This window comes from Sinohyriopsis cumingii, chromosome 6, assembly GCF_028554795.1.
Source record: "Sinohyriopsis cumingii isolate HCF-2022 chromosome 6, ASM2855479v2, whole genome shotgun sequence".
Classification (NCBI taxonomy): Eukaryota; Metazoa; Mollusca; class Bivalvia; order Unionida; family Unionidae; genus Sinohyriopsis; species Sinohyriopsis cumingii.
In genome coordinates this window covers 2843280-2861181 of record NC_142966.1, presented here as the reverse complement: position 1 = coordinate 2861181, position 17902 = coordinate 2843280, and the positions used below count along the sequence as shown (strand labels likewise).

The following is a 17902-nucleotide window of genomic DNA, read 5'->3' as shown; positions in this document are numbered from 1 at the left end:
TTGGGCCATGATGGTGTTTGCCTTTCCAAGCCTTCTTCCAGCTCCACATTGAGTGAGAGTGTTGCTGATGGTTGATGCCAGGTAAGTAAAGTTGTTGGCTGCTTCCAGGGTGATACTGTGATGCAGTGGCGATATCTTGCATGCTGACATTATCTTTTTCTGGCTGATGGTGTGTCAGAACTGCTTGTAGGCATCAGCAAAATGGTCTCCCAGTCTCTGGAGGGCATCCTTGGTGTGGGTCACCAGAACCACATCATTGGCAAAGAGCATCTCCCTAATGAGCACCAACCTCACTTTGGTCTTCGAGTGTAGTCTTGCCAGGTTGAACAGCCTCCCGTCAGACCTGGTGTTCAGATATACCCCATCAGTGGACCAGTCAAAGGCATTGGACAGGAGCAGGGAGAAGAATATCCCGAAAAGGGTCAGCGCCAGCGTGCAGCCCTGCTTCACGCTGCTGTTGATGGTGAAGGAGTCTGAGGAGGATCCATCATACAGGACTGTTCCCTTCATATTGGGTTGGAAAGAGATTATCTTGCTGTGGAGTTTTGGTGGGCAGCCAATCTTTCTGAGAAGTTCAAATAGGCCCTTCCTGCTCTTTTCTTTCAGCAGAGGCAGAGTAGCTCATGCAGCGGCTGAAGCAGTGTTGGTATCCCACGTTTGATAGCTTCAGGCAGGATGCTGTTACAACCTGGTGCTTTGTCGTTTGGGAGGGAGTCGATAGCTTTGTTGAGCTCCTCTAAGGTGGGCACTTTGTCAAGCTCCTCCATGGTGGGCAGTTTCTGTATGTTGCTAGGTGTCACATCGGTGACTGATATTTCTTGAGAGTACAGCTCTTAGTAGTGCTTCACCCATCTGGCCATCTGTTGCTCATGATCTGTGATCTTCTCTCCCATCAGAGATTTCAGGGGGTGACCCCTTTTGCTGTAGAGCCTAGGGCCTTCTTGAAGCCACCGTACATGCCTTGGATGTTTCCAGACTCAGCACTGCGCTGGATTCCTTAACACATTTGCTGCCAGCACTTGTTCACACACTGTCTAGTGATGCATTGGGTGGTGCTTCTGGCAATTCTGAGGGCAGCAAGTGTCTTGTTCATTGGGGCATTTTTTGTAATTTGAAGGCTTTTAGTTTGTCCTTGATTATTGGTACCATCCTTGAAAGGTGTGCATGTAACCAGTCCTGGCTGGGCCGTTCCTTCTTACTAAACATGGACATGGCTGTGCTGTAGAATGTACCCTTCTTGGTGTTCCTCTTGGCTGTGGCATCGTGCTCTGGCATGTCCTGGAGAGCCTGGTCCAGGGCGAATGCATACTCCACCTTGGAGGGGACTGACATCTGTGTATTGTTGATGTGAGGGCAACCTTTTGGTTTGGAGCATATAGTGTGTGTGGCTGTAGGCACACCCTGCTGCTTAGGAGGGTCTTGTCAGAGTTGCAGTCTGCACTATGGTAGCTTCTGGTGGAGAGGGCGCTGCTCAAGGAAGAGTGCCTGGTGATGACCAAGTCAAGCTGGTGCCAGTGATGAGACCTGGGGGGTTTCCATGACACTTTGTGTTGTGGCTTACACTTGAAGGTGTTTGTAATGCACAGGTTATGGTATGTGCACAGCTCCAGCAGTCTCTGACTGTTTTTGGTGGTCTTTCCAGTACCATGTTGTCTGAGGCAGGTAGGTCATGGCTCATGGTCCACACCTACTCTGGCATTAAAGTCACAGAGGAGGAATAGTGGCTTATCTTTAGGGCATCCTTTGATCTGTTGGTCCAGCTGCCCATAGAACTGATCCTTTTGGTCTTCTGAATGCATGAGGATGGGGGCGTAAACACTGAAGATGTTGACAGGACCTGCAGCATTGACAAGGCAGATGGACAAGAGATGCCCAGTGCCCCCTGAGGGAGGCACAACTGAGGCCAGAAGGGTGTTTTTGATGGTGAAGCCAACTCTGTGCTGGCGGGGCTCCTCAGGTTCTCGACCCTTCCAGAAGAAGGTGTAGTTTTCCTCTCTGAGGGAGCCGCTGGAGGTGAGCCTGGTTTCCTGGAGGGCAGCTATGCTGACATTTAGTCTGGTGAGCTCTCTGTTGATGATGGCCGTCTTCCTGGTGTCGTACACCTCCCTGAGGTCATCAGAGATGCCTGTGCACATGGTACACACATTCCAGCTTGCAAATCGAAGAGCTGGAGTCTTCTATGTTGGTTTCTTGTTATTTTTGTCTGGTGCGGAGTTTCTGCCTATTTGTCATTCTGAGCAACACAATGAGCTCCAGGCACCCACTGGAGCAGGCAGATGTTGGCAGGCCAACACCTTACTGACGAGGGCTGTCTGGCAGTAGCTGGCCAGTGGGATGCGATGATCCCTTCCATCGTCAAAGCTGACCTATGGCACCCCTTCTCTACACCAATCGGTAGACATACCAGCTTCCGTGTCCTCTCCAGAATGCAAGCCTGGGCATGGAGTATGGAGATCCTGGGCTGCCCAGACATCAGGATCCCCTTCTTGTCCTTGCTGGTGGGGTCCAAAGGAATGCTCAGCATGACATTTGGCACCAGTTCAGATGCAGAAGCTGCCGGAAGGAAGTCTTAGTTGACATCTAGCCACTCACCTCTGGATTTTCTGTCTGGCTTTACTCCCATAGCCTTTCTTTCTCCCAAAGATACACACAAGGCAGCGGAGCCATCATCCTTGGCACTTCATGGGTTTGAACTCAGAGTTTCCTTCTCCTAGACTAACTGCCTGGCAAGGCAACAAGCTCCATCAGCCCGGGTTTGGAGTCAGTTTTCCTTCTCTTAGACTGGCTGCCTACCAAGGCTAATGAGCCCAGTCTGCCCACCCAGTTATACCGCCGGACACTCGTTTGCGCCACACATCAGGTTCTGTGAAAACAGGGCCCCGTATGGTGGTGTTGCTGTGGACACAGTAGTGTAGGAGAGACCATATGCAAGTAACCTCTTGCCCAGCAGAGCCAGACACTGGTCCCACAGCTATCACTACACCTGGAAAGGAGAGGCTGTGAGAGACGCTTCACTTTTCTTTTGTGAATGGAACATCAGGCCCAGACCTCACACCCCACCCATTATAATGGTATCTCAGTCTATATCTGTCAAATCCAGGACAGAGGTAACCACCTAATGCAAGCAGGAGTTAATTATGATGGTATCTCAGTCTTTATCTGTCAAATCCATGACAGAAGTAGCCACCTAATGCAAGCAGGATGTAATTATAATGATATATTTGAGATTTTTTCCAATATTAATCTAGTCTTTATAGTACATAGACTGGAAAGAAACTTTTTATTTCTTGAAAACAGGATTTGTTTAATTGCATAGACCACTCTAGTAACCTTGTGGTTAGAAGGTCTGTCACTTATGCAGGAAATTACGGGTTCAAAACACAGGCCGAGTCATACCAGAGACTGATAAAAATGGTACTAAGAGCTGCCTTGCTAGGTGCTCAGCATTCAAGAGGTTAGTGTTGGGACTGATTGGCCTGGTGTCGGGATAATGTGACTGGGTGGGACATCATGCAGCATGATGCCCCAGTGCTAGACATCTCTTTAAACTGCCACACTGTAGGCATCATAGCAATATGACTGAAAAATTGTTAAAGCTACATTAAAAATCCAAATCACACACACATCACACACACACATTTAATTACAGAAGTTACATTTCTAATGTAAATATGATCAGATACATATTATCACTGAAAGTATACGTCTTGATGAAAAACAAAGTTCTCTTACCACAGACAGTAACTGATGGGATAGCTTGCCATAGTCATCTTGAAAGTCCCACAGACTGAGATAAATTGTAGGAAATGTGTAATAGCTTGAAAGTCCCTCAGACTAAGATAAAGTATAGGAAATGTGTAGTAGCTTGAAAGTCCCACAGACTGAGATAAATTGTAGGAAATGTGTAATAGCTTGAAAGTCCCTCAGACTAAGATAAAGTATAGGAAATGTGTAGTAGCTTGAAAGTCCCACAGACTGAGATAAAGTATAGGAAATGTGTAATAGCTTAAAAGTCCCACAGACTGAGATAAAGTATAGGAAATGTGTAGTAGCTTGAAAGTCCCACAGACTAAGATAAGGTATAGAAAATGTGTAGTAGCTTAAAAGTCCGACAGACTGAGATAAAGTATAGGAAATGTGTAATAGCTTGAAAGTCCCACAGACTGAGATAAAGTATAGGAAATGTGTAATAGCTCAAAGCCTAAATTACCCAGAAACTTTTCTGTTTTTTGGTGCTAAAAGTAGTTAAATTAGTGTCGGTTGAGTTTCATAATTCTTGTTTAGTCTATAAACTTTTCCATTGCTTATGTGGATGAACAAAACTTACATTAGTAATTAACTTCACCTGGGGACATCTTGTAAAACACAAGCAAATGTTTCCAGTATAATAAATAAACACGCATGGAAGATTTTAAGTTAGCCATTGACATTAATATGCTTTATTTTCATATACAAAACTTCAGACATACCGTACGTTCATTTATGTTTGTGGGTCTCAGTTTTTATGGCTTTGTAAAGGAAGATATTTTCATGAGTACTTAAATTCACGGATTTGGCTGCCAACATTCTCATATTTATAGGTATTTAATAGCACAGATTTTTCTGTCAAAGTATGCATATTTATAGGTATTTAATAGCACAGATTTTCCTGTCAGAGTACGCATATTTGTAGGTATTTAATAGCACAGATTTTTCTGTCAAAGTATGCATATTTATAGGTATTTAATAGCACAGATTTTTCTGTCATAGTATGCATATTTGTAGGTATTTAATAGCACAGATTTTTCTGTCAAAGTATGCAAATTTGTAGGTATTTAATAGCACAGATTTTTCTGTCATAGTATGCATATTTATAGGTATTTAATAGCACAGATTTTTCTGTCAAAGTATGCATATTTATAGGTATTTAATAGCACAGATTTTTCTGTCATGGTATGCATATTTATAGGTATTTAATAGCACAGATTTTTCTGTCAAAGTATGCATATTTGTAGGTATTTAATAGCACAGATTTTTCTGTCATAGTATGCATATTTGTAGGTATTTAATAGCACAGATTTTTCTGTCATAGTATGCATATTTGTAGGTATTTAATAGCACAGATTTTTCTGTCAAAGTATGCATATTTGTAGGTATTTAATAGCACAGATTTTTCTGTCAAAGTATGCATATTTGTAGGTATTTAATAGGACAGATTTTTCTGTCATAGTATGCATATTTATAAGTATTTAATAGCACAGATTTTTCTGTCATAGTATGCATATTTATAGGTATTTAATAGCACAGATTTTCCTATCAAAGTATGCATATTTGTATTTAATAATAGATTTTCCAGTCAAAGTATGCATATTTGTAGGTATTTAATAACTGATTTTCCTGTCAAGGTATGTATATTTGTAGGTATTTAAAAGCAGAGATTTTCTTGTCAAAGTATGCATATTTATAGGTATTTAATAACGGATTTTCCTGTCAAAGTTTGCATATGTATAGGTATTTAATAATGGATTTTAATGTCAAAGTTTGCATATGTATAGGTACAGTACTTAATAGCAGGGATTTGCCTGCCAAAGTTTGCATATTTATAGGTATTTAATAGCACTGATTTTCCTGTCAAAATTGGCATCTTTATGGGTGTGTAAATGCATGGATTTGTCTGCCAAAGTTTGCTTTGTATAGGTGCTGTATTGAATTTCATGGATTTTCCTGTAAGAGTTTGCATATTTATAGTTAATTGATTTCATGGATTTTCCTGTCCAAATTTGCATATTTATAAGTATTTAATTTCATGTATTTGCCTGTCAAAATTGGCGTATTTATAGGTACAGTATTTAATAGCATGGATTGATTTCTACAAATACCCAAAGTAAAAAAATACAAAAGATAAAATCTATCACAACAACAAAAACTGTAGAAACTTGAATGATTAAAACAACACTACATCACATATGGGGATAAATTAAACCTGTCAAGATGAACCACTTAAGCCATGCTCAACTTGAATGGGGGCTGATGCAGCCAACAACATTAAGGCAATTGGTTATTATAGCTGCTTCAGCCCCTAAACTTGACAATAAATCAAGACTACAAAGAAGAATTAAAAAACCAGGTATGTTAAGCATGTAATAGTCACTGTCAGGGAAAAGGAAGGTGTCGCTGGCAATGACCAATGTACTGTATTAGTGGGCTGTCTGTCTGGTTGTCACTGGCAATGACCAGTGTACTCTATTAGTGGGCTGTCTGTCTAGGTGTCACTGGCAATGACCAATGCACTGTATCAGTGGGCTGTCAGTCTAGCTGATCCTTGCTGATTGAATAATTGCAGCTCATGCAAAACTGAAAAATCAGACTTAATTATTCATGGCTTTGCAAAAGGCTGGACCTTTTTTCCCAGCAATTTCAGGATTGTGCTTCAAGTGTTTTACAATGTTGGTTTTCATTTGGATGAAGGATTAATTGAAATAAATATTAAAGCTAATTTTCACATGCTTGTATCATTTATTTTATTTTTTTCATTTTTCAGGTAATATTAGTGTTTGAGTACATGTTTTTCCTAGTTTCTGTATCTCAACAATCATATAGATTTATGGTAATGAGTGGAAATGAGAGCTACCAGATGTTGTGTACATTGAAACAATATAAAATGCTTTAAAATTCTTTTTTTTTAAGAAGCTTTAAATAAAACATGATATAAAAGCTAGTATTATATTACCAAATTACAGTAATGAAGTTTATCAAATTGAGCACTGGGGTGCTCCATACCACATGTCACTAGTTATCTGATGGGCATATTAGGGTCTAAACAATATGTGGCTAATTTTTTGTTGGGGTGTTAATTCATAGTTTGAAGCAACAACAAAATCAACAACAAAAAATTGGTGCCCAACAAAAATTTGGGAAAACAGTATTTTCTAATATTTGGCCAAGTAATTGTTGTAACATGGCACAGGGATCAGATCACAATAAGCTCAGTGTTCCAAACAGTAAAGGTCTCTCCTGGTTTTAAATGCAAGGGAGCTTTTACCATCACAACTTATTAGTTTTACTATAATCAATTACATTTTTGTTTTTAAGTTAGGCAGATATTTTTGGTGTCCTTGTTTTATCAGGATGTCAAATTGTAATTAAACATTTTGTTTCAAACAATTATAATTGAACTGGAAATGTTCCTTATCTTGCATATTAATAACAGAAAAGAGAATATAAGATTTTCTCATGACACCTGGATATCTATTTTCTGTTCAGATTCTTTCATTCTTATTGTTTCCCATTGGGGCCTAAAAGCATTTTACTGTCAAGTCTATGTCTACGCAAGAACAATTTTTGACAGTTTAAAATGGATTTTTCATCCAACAATTTAGTTCTATCAATTTTTGGTAGCATGTTGATTTACATTACTGTTTTGCTCTGTTTTCAGAATTCCTTGACAGCACTCCTGGTTGCAACTAAAGGTGGATTCACTGAAGTGGTGCAGGCTTTACTCGAACAAGATAACAATGTTAATGCCACAGACAAGGTATAGATTCTTGGTTAATATTTCACTTGTACAGCATACACTTTTTGACTTTAGGGTAATACAGTTTTGGACTTTAGGGTAATACAGTTTAGGACTTTAGGGTAATACACTTTAGGACTTTTGGGTAATACACTTTAGGACTTTAGGGTAATACAGTTTAGGACTTTAGGGTAATACAGTTTAGGACTTTAGGGTAATTAGGGTAATACAGTTTAGGACTTTAGGGTAATACAGTTTAGGACTTTGGGGTAATACAGTTTGGGACTTTAGGGTAATACAGTTTAGGACTTTAGGGTAATACAGTTTGGGACTTTAGGGTAATACAGTTTAGGACTTTAGGGTAATACATCTTTGGAGACCATATTCTCAATACTACTAAGGACCTTGGGTTCCATATTCTAAATGCATAGAGGATATTTTCTTATCCTGTGTTAATACCAGATATATTTCATCGTGTGGTACCAAAAACATGATATTTTAACCAGTGGCAAAGCCAAAGATATTTCTGGTGTTGACATAGGAAAAGATTTTTATTAAATTATGTACAAAACATGCTCCAGAATTGAAATTTAGAACATTAAACTCACTCATTGGCACTAAATCTCATACCTGACCCCTTTTCATAAAGTCACCTCATTTTCATAGCATGTTCATGTTCATATAAATATACATGACTTAAGAGAGCTGTAGGATTGGGTTGACCTAGTCTATCACAGTAAATGACATTTGTGTCATTTTTATATGCTTTTGATCATATCTGAAAACAATACAAGTTTGATTCATCAGTGCTTCACAGCAGGTTTGCCGTTATACACAGCAGGTTATACACAAATTTAAATTAAACAATAAGAGAACAGAAAATGAAATAAATTACTTTTCAAACAAGTTCATGCCATTTCTTTTTAATACTCATGCACTCTAACCTTGAGATAAATATACATGTAATTTTGTAAAATATAAGTTCGCCTAAATAAATGCATTTAGAACTTACCTCATGCATCTTGAGATGTCTCGGAGTTTTGGGTCGGCTTATATGCGAGTCATGCACTTTTTTAGTGTTTATACCTGTTCAGTTTGGGGGTCGGCTTATATGCAAATGGGCCAATATGCAAGTATATACGGTACAAATAGTCTGTGAGCCAGATCATATTTAACTACTAATAGTCCATGAGCAAGATCAGATTTGACTGTCAAATTGAGAGACTGTGGTTTTTTGTTAGAGTGATGTTGTAACTGTTTGTAATCATGTAATGGACATTCCAGGTTCAAGCTAAAAGCCATTTTTCAGATTGGCAACTATTTTTCTATTTTTCCTGCCTGATTTAACATAGCTCAGAAATTGCAGTTGTCTTGGATCAAGCTCTGTTTGCAGAAACAACAGAAATAGCATGGACACACCCAGACAAGTTAAGAAGCTTGGTGTTAATGATGGGTAAATTTCACACAATTTGCAACGTTATGTCAAAAATCAGCAAGAAATCTAGGGATGCAGGGCTTTGAAACTTAGCTGTCAAGTCTGGAGTAATTGCTATATTTAAAAAGCTGGTTTCAAATTATTGAAAACTTTCAATTATTTTATGTGATTTTTTTGTTGTTGAAAAATCTCTTCCTCAGGATGGCTTAACCTCACTGTGTATTGCTGCCAAGGAAGGTTTTGCCGAGATTGTACAGGAATTACTTGCCAAAGATGCCTATGTCAATGTGGCAGACAAGGTGAGTGCTTTTGATACATGTTTCCTCTGATTTTTGATAGTACCTTGTACCTCTGTAAAAAGAAACACATTCTTTGTCATGAATATTATTTATCCAATGTTGTTTGATTGTTTTAGCCTGATTTTGTCTTTGCCAGTAGGTCATGTTTGTAGATAAATATAGACTGCCAGTACGTCATGTATGTAGATAAATATAGACTGCCAGTAGCATACATGCCAACCGTTACGCTTTTGGCGTAATCATTCCGCTTTTTTTCCCTAAATTAATTATGCCTTACGTGTATCTGTATTCAGATTACGCATTTTCGGTATACCACCCCCCAAAAAAATTAATAATTTGTTTTCTCATGCAAGCGCCTTTGGACGCCTCTACTCCATTCGTATACAAGTGCCTTTGGACGCATCTACACCATTCTCATGGAAGTGCCTTTTGATGCCTGCTGTAAACATCAGCCATTTTTAGTGGGATTTTGTAGTGCCACCTTCTAGGAAAAAACCCTATTAGATACTACATTCATTGCTGTGAATGACCATTACGTCAGATCACGTGGTCGCTGTTTATGCTCTGGTCAAAATCTGCAATTTAAAGTAACTGGGTCTTATTCTCCACTCTCCAAAATGGAGGTCGCAGATTTCGTTCAGTACTTACTCGAGTTTTCACAATTAGTATCACAACTATGAAAGCTTCAATAACTTAGGTAAAGGCTGTGATATTTATGTAGGCAGTAATTAATTTTTATAAATTATCAAATTCAGATGACTTTGTGGTGTAGACGCAAACAAAGAACTTGTAAATTTAGAGTATGAGATATGGCAGCTACGGTTGGTCACACGGCTTCACTGACTTGACAGTGAACAAATTCTCTCAAGATTCTAAAGCACATAAAAATTCTTCCATGAAAAATAATTACACAGCTATAATGATCAGACTTTACTCTTAAATTTTTCCATACATAATAGATGTGTACCAAAAATGTAAAATGGTTAAAATTGCTGTTAAACGTAACATACACTGCACTGCTTAACAGTGTGTATGGAGTTGAATAGGTAACAGGTGTTCTATTTATAGTGCACTGCACTGGGTAACTTTGCTACATGTGTATCGAAGAGCTATAAAGCCATACACTCTTTTTAGAGTCAGTGTAAGAGACTTTGACAACGAAAAGGGCAAAGTTAGAGTGCTCTTTTTTCATTACCAGAATTAACAGTAGATTCCACTGGAGAAAACATTTTTTTATTTGCTTGATAACGCTTTGAATAAATGTAACTGTGATTGTTCAGTATTGATAACATAAATAAAACTGAATTCAGATCCAGGCTCAGTAACCCAGCACTTAGAGCTCTACTAGTGTGCAAAACATTCATAGTCTCAGCTGGTACAAAGTGTTTTGAAATGCAATACAAAAGTCTGTTGCTTTTTAAAGCTCAAAGTGTTATATATGAAAACTTGAAGCAGTAATTGATGTTAAAAGTCCAGAGGGATAAATAAATCATTTTGTACATATGCTCATTGAATTTTTATCATGTTATTATGTGGATTACTCTTTCTGCTTGGATTACTCTTTCTTTCCACTTGGATTACACTTTTTCCTTGCCAGGGTATGGCATGTATGCAGTAGGTCATGTTTGTAGATAAGTATAGACTGCCAGTACGTGATGTTTGTAGATAAATATAGACTGCCAGTAGGTCATGTATGTGGATAAATATGGACTGCCAGTATATCATGTTTGTAGATAAATATGGACTGCCAGTAGGTCATGTTTGTAGATAAATATAGACTGCCGGTATGTCATGTTTGTAGATAAATATAGACTGCCAGTAGGTCATGTTTGTAGATAAATATAGACTGCCGGTAGGTCATGTTTATGGATAGATTACTCTTTCTGCTTGGATTACTCTTTCTTTCCACTTGGATTACACTTTTTCCTTGCCAGGGTATGGCATGTATGCAGTAGGTCATGTTTGTAGATAAGTATAGACTGCCAGTACGTGATGTTTGTAGATAAATATAGACTGCCAGTAGGTCATGTATGTGGATAAATATGGACTGCCAGTATATCATGTTTGTAGATAAATATGGACTGCCAGTAGGTCATGTTTGTAGATAAATATAGACTGCCGGTATGTCATGTTTGTAGATAAATATAGACTGCCGGTAGGTCATGTTTATGGATAGATTACTCTTTCTGCTTGGATTACTCTTTCTTTCCACTTGGATTACACTTTTTCCTTGCCAGGGTATGGCATGTATGCAGTAGGTCATGTTTGTAGATAAGTATAGACTTCCAGTACGTGATGTTTGTAGATAAATATAGACTGCCAGTAGGTCATGTATGTGGATAAATATGGACTGCCAGTATATCATGTTTGTAGATAAATATGGACTGCCAGTAGGTCATGTTTGTAGATAAATATAGACTGCCGGTATGTCATGTTTGTAGATAAATATAGACTGCCAGTAGGTCATGTTTGTAGATAAATATAGACTGCCGGTAGGTCATGTTTGTAGATAAATATGGACTGCCAGTAGGTCATGTTTGTAGATAAATATGGACTGCCAGTCGGTCATGTTTATGGATAAATATAGACTGCCAGTAGGTCATGTTTATGGATAAATATAGACTGCCAGTAAGTCCTGTTTATGGATAAATATAGACTCCCAATAGGTCATGTTTGTAGACCAATATGGACTGCAAGTAAGTCATGTTTATGGATAAATATAGACTGCCAGTAGGTCATGTATGTGGATATATATATGGACTGCCGGTATGTCATGTATGTAGATAAATATGGACTGCCAGTAGGTCATGTTTGTAGATAAATATGGACTGCCAGTAGGTCTTGCTCATGGATAAATGTAGACTGCCAGTAGGTCATATTTGTAGATCAATATGGACTGCCAGTAGGTCATGCTTATGGATAAATATAGACTGCCAGTAGGTCATGTTTGTAGATAAATATGGACTGCCAGTAGGTCATGTTTATGGATAAATATGGACCGCCAGTAGGTCATGTTTGTAGATCAATATGGATTGCCAGTAGGTCATGTTCGTAGATATATATATTAGCTGCCAGTAGGTCATGTTTGTAGATAAATATGGACTGCCAGTAGGTCATGTTTGTAGATAAATATAGACTGCCAGTAGGTCATGTATGTGGATAAATATGGACTGCCAGTAGGTCATGTTTGTAGATAAATATAGACTGCCAGTAGGTCATGTTTGTAGATAAATATGGACTGCCAGTAGGTCATGCTCATGGATAAATATAGACTGCCAGTAGGTCATGTTTGTAGATAAATATGGACTGCCAGTTGGTCATGTTTATGGATAAATATAGACCGCCAGTAGGTCATGTTTGTAGATAAATATGGACTGCCAGTAGTTCATGTTTGTAGATAAATATGGACTGCCAGTAGGTCATGTTTCTAGATTAATATGGACTGCTAGTATGTCATGTTTGTAGATTAATATAGACTGCCAGTAGGTCATGTTTGTAGATAAATATGGACTCCAAGTAGGTCGTGTTTGTAGATAAATATAGACTGCCAGTACGTATGTATGTGGATAAATATGGACTACCAGTAGGTCATGTTTGTGGATAAATATAGACTGCCAGTAGGTCATGTTTGTAGATAAATATGGACTGCCAATAGGTCATGTTTGTAGATAAATATGGAGTGCCAGTAGGTCATGTTTGTAGATAAATATGGACTGCCAGTAGGTCATGTATGTGGATAAATATGGACTGCCAGTAGGTCATGTTTGTAGATAAATATAGAATGCCAGTAGGTCATGTATGTGGATAAATATGGACTGCCAGTAGGTCATGTTTATGGATAAATATAGACTGCCAATAGGTCATGTTTATGGATGAATATGGACTGCCAATAGGTCATGTTTGTAGATAAATATGGACTGCCAGTAGGTCATGTTTGTAGATAAATATGGACTGCCAGTAGGTCATGTTTATGGATAAATATGGACTGTCAGTAGGTCATGTTTGTAGATAAATATGGACTGCCAGTAGGCCATGTTTATGGATAAATATGGACTGTCAGTAGGTCATATTTGTAGATAAATATACACTGCCAGTAGGTCATGTTTGTAGATAAATATAGAATGCCAGTAGGTCATGCTCATGGATAAATATAGACTGCCAGTAGGTCATGTTTGTAGATAAATATAGACTGCCAATAGGTCATGTTTGTAGATAAATATAGACTGCCAGTAGGTCATGTTTGTAGATAAATATGGACTGCCAATAGGTCATGTTTGTAGATAAATATGGACTGCCAGTAGGTCATGTTTGTAGATAAATATGGACTGCCAGTAGGTCATGTTTGTAGATAAAGATGGACTGCCAGTAAGTCATGTATGTGGATGAATATAGACTGCCAGTAGGGCATGTTTATGGATAAATATAGACTGCCGGTAGGTCATTTTTGTAGATAAATATGGACTGCCAATAGGTAATGTTTATGGATAAATATGGACTGCCAATAGGTCATGTTTGTAGATAAATATGCACTGCCAGGAGGTCATGTTTGTAGATAAATATGGACTGCCAGTAGGTCATGTATGTGGATAAATATGGACTGTCAGTAGGTCATGTTTATGGATAAATATAGACTGCCAGTAGGTCATGTTTTTGGATAAATGTGGACTGCCAGTAGGTCATGTTTGTAAATAAATATGGACTGCCAATAGGTCATATTTGTAGATAAATATGGGGTGCCAATAGGTCATGTTTGTAGATAAATATGGACTTCCAGTAGGTCATGTTTGTAGATAAATATGGACTGCCAGTAGGTCATGTATGTGGATAAATATGGGCTGCCAGTAGGTCATGTATGTGGATAAATATGGTCTGCCAGTAGGTCATGTTTATGGATAAATATAAACTACTGGCAGGTCATGTTTGTAGATAAATATGGACTGCCAATAGGTCATGTTTGTAGATAAATATGGACTGCCAGTAGGTCATGTATGTGGATAAATATGGACTGCCAGTAGGTCATGTTTATGGATAAATATAGACTACTGGTAGGTCATGTTTGTAGATAAATATGGACTGCCAATAGGTCATGTTTGTAGATAAATATGGACTGCCAGTAGGTCTTATTGTAGATAAATATGGACTGCCAATAGGTCATGTTTGTAGATAAAGATGGACTGCCAGTAGGTCATGTTTGTAGATAAATATGGACTGCCAGTAGGTCATGTTTGTAGATAAAGATGGACTGTCAGTAAGTCATGTATGTGGATGAATATAGACTGCCAGTAGGGCATGTTTATGGCTAAATATAGACTCCCGGTAGGTCATTTTTGTAGATAAATATGGACTGCCAATAGGTAATGTTTGTAGATAAATATGGACTGCCAGTAGGTCATGTTTGTAGATAAATATGGACTGCCAGTAGGTCATGTATGTGGATAAATATGGACTGTCAGTAGGTCATGTTTATGGATAAATATGGACTGCCAGTAGGTCATGTTTTTGGATAAATATAGACTGCCGGTAGGTCATGTTTGTAGATAAATATGGACTGCCAGTAGGTCATGTATGTGGATAAATATGGACTGCCAGTAGGTCATGTTTGTAGATAAATATAGACTGCCAGTAGGTCATGTATGTGGATAAATATGGACTGCCAGTAGGTCATGTTTATGGATAAAGATAGACTGCCAGTAGGTCATGTTTGTAGATAAATATGGACTGCCAGTAGGTCATGTATGTGGATAAATATGGACTGTCAGTAGATCATGTTTGTGGATAAATATGGACTGCTAGTATGTCATGTTTGTAGATTAATATAGACTGCCAGTAGGTCATGTATGTGGATAAATATGGACTACCACTAGGTCATGTTTATGGATGAATAAGGACTGCCAGTAGGTCATGTTTATGGATCAATATAGGCTGCCAGTATATCATGTTTGTAGATAAATATGGACTGCCAGAAGGTCATGTTTTTAGATAAATATGGACTGCCAGTAGGTCATGTTTGTAGATAAATATAGAATGCCAGTAGGTCATGTTTAAGGATAAATATGGACTGTCAGTAGGTCATGTTTGTAGATAAAGATGGACTGCCAATAGGTCATGTTTGTAGATAAATATGGACTGCCAGTAGGTCATGTTTATGGATAAATCTGGACTGCCAGTATATCATGTTTGTAGATAAATATGGACTGCCAGTAGGTCATGTTTGTAGATAAATACAGACTACCGGTAGGTCATGTTTGTAGATAAATATAGACTGCCAGTATATCATGTTTGTAGATAAATATAGACTGACAGTAGGTCATGTATGTGGATAAATATGGACTGCCAGTATGTCATGTTTGTAGATAAATATGGACTGCCAGTACGTCATGTTTGTAGATAAATATGGACTGCCAGCAGGTCATGCTTGTAGATAAATATGGACTGCCAGTAGGTTATGTATGTGGATAAATATGGACTGCCAGTAGGTCATGTTTGTAGATAAATATAGACTGCCAATAGGTCATGTTTGTAGATAAATATGGAGTGCCAGTAGGTCATGTTTGTAGATAAATATGGACTGCCAGTAGGTCATGTATGTGGATAAATATGGACTGCCAGTAGGTCATGTTTGTAGATAAATATAGACTGCCAGTAGGTCATGTATGTGGATAAATATGGACTGCCAGTAGGTCATGTTTATGGATAAATATAGACTGCCAATAGGTCATGTTTATGGATAAATATGGACTGCCAATAGGTCATGTTTGTAGATAAATATGGACTGCCAGTAGTTCATGTTTGTAGATAAATATGGACTGTCAGTAGGTCATGTTTGTAGATAAATATGGACTGCCAGTAGGCGATGTTTATGGATAAATATGGACTGTCAGTAGGTCATGTTTGTAGATAAATATAGACTGCCAGTAGGTCATGTTTGTAGATAAATATAGAATGCCAGTAGGTCATGCTCATGGATAAATATGGACTGCCAGTAGGTCATGTTTGTAGATAAATATAGACTGCCAATAGGTCATGTTTGTAGATAAATATGGACTGCCAGTAGGTCATGTTTATGGATAAATATAGACTGCCAGTAGGTCATGTTTGTAAATAAATATGGACTGCCAGTAGGTCATGTTTGTAGATAAATATGGACTGCCAGTAGGTCATGTTTGTAGATAAAGATGGACTGCCAGTAAGTCATGTATGTGGATGAATATAGACTGCCAGTAGGGCATGTTTATGGATAAATATAGACTGCTGGTAGGTCATTTTTGTAGATAAATATGGACTGCCAATAGGTAATGTTTATGGATAAATATGGACTGCCAATAGGTCATGTTTGTAGATAAATATGGACTGCCAGTAGGTCATGTATGTGGATAAATATGGACTGTCAGTAGGTCATGTTTATGGATAAATATAGACTGCCAGTAGGTCATGTTTTTGGATAAATATGCACTGCCAGTAGGTCATGTTTGTAAATAAATATGGACTGCCAATAGGTCATATTTGTAGATAAATATGGGGTGCCAATAGGTCATGTTTGTAGATAAATATGGACTGCCAGTAGGTCATGTTTGTAGATAAATATGGACTGCCAGTAGGTCATGTATGTGGATAAATATGGGCTGCCAGTAGGTCATGGATGTGGATAAATATGGTCTGCCAGTAGGTCATGTTTATGGATAAATATAGACTACTGGTAGGTCATGTTTGTAGATAAATATGGACTGCCAATAGGTCATGTTTGTAGATAAATATGGACTGCCAGTAGGTCATGTATGTGGATAAATATGGACTGCCAGTAGGTCATGTTTATGGATAAATATAGACTACGGGTAGGTCATGTTTGTAGATAAATATGGACTGCCAATAGGTCATGTTTGTAGATAAATATGGACTGCCAGTAGGTCTTATTGTAGATAAATATGGACTGCCAATAGGTCATGTTTGTAGATAAAGATGGACTGCCAGTAAGTCATGTATGTGGATGAATATTGACTGCCAGTAAGTCATGTTTATGGATAAATATAGACTACTCTTAGGTCATGTTTGTAGATAAATATGGACTGCCAATAGGTCATGTTTGTAGATAAATATGGACTGCCAGTAGGTCATGTTTGTAGATAAATATGGACTGCCAGTAGGTCATGTTTGTAGATAAAGATGGACTGCCAGTAAGTCATGTATGTGGATGAATATAGACTGCCAGTAGGGCATGTTTATGGCTAAATATAGACTGCCGGTAGGTCATTTTTGTAGATAAATATGGACTGCCAGTAGGTCATGTTTGTAGATAAATATGGACTGCCAATAAGTCATGTTTGTAGATAAATATGGACTGCCAGTAGGTCATGTATGTGGATAAATATGGACTGTCAGTAGGTCATGTTTATGGATAAATATAGACTGTCAGTAGGTCATGTTTTTGGATAAATATGGGCTGCCAGTAGGTCATGTATGTGGATAAATATGGACTGCCAGTAATTCATGTTTGTAAATAAATATGGACTGCCAATAGGTCATGTTTGTAGATGAAGATGGACTGCCAGTAAGTCATGTCTGTGGATATATATGGACTGCCAGTAGGTCATGTTTGTAGATAAATATGGACTGCCAGTAGGTCATGTATGTGGATAAATATGGACTGTCAGTAGGTCATGTTTATGGATAAATATTGAC

At 38.1% G+C, this 17902-nt stretch overlaps 1 protein-coding gene across 2 annotated transcripts in view; it reads left to right on the top strand.

The window, feature by feature from the left end:
* LOC149796278 (kinase D-interacting substrate of 220 kDa-like) overlaps nt 1-17902 on the top strand; it is a 144702-nt gene that overhangs the window by 38325 nt on the left and 88475 nt on the right. For both annotated transcript variants that reach the window (XR_016421651.1, XM_089960916.1), the window contains exons 8-9: nt 7415-7513; nt 9128-9226. Coding sequence is in view for 1 of the 2 variants with exons in the window: in XM_089960916.1 (XP_089817042.1) it covers nt 7415-7513; nt 9128-9226 (198 nt within the window). In the remaining variant the exon portion in view is untranslated. The remainder of the gene's footprint in view (nt 1-7414; nt 7514-9127; nt 9227-17902) is intronic.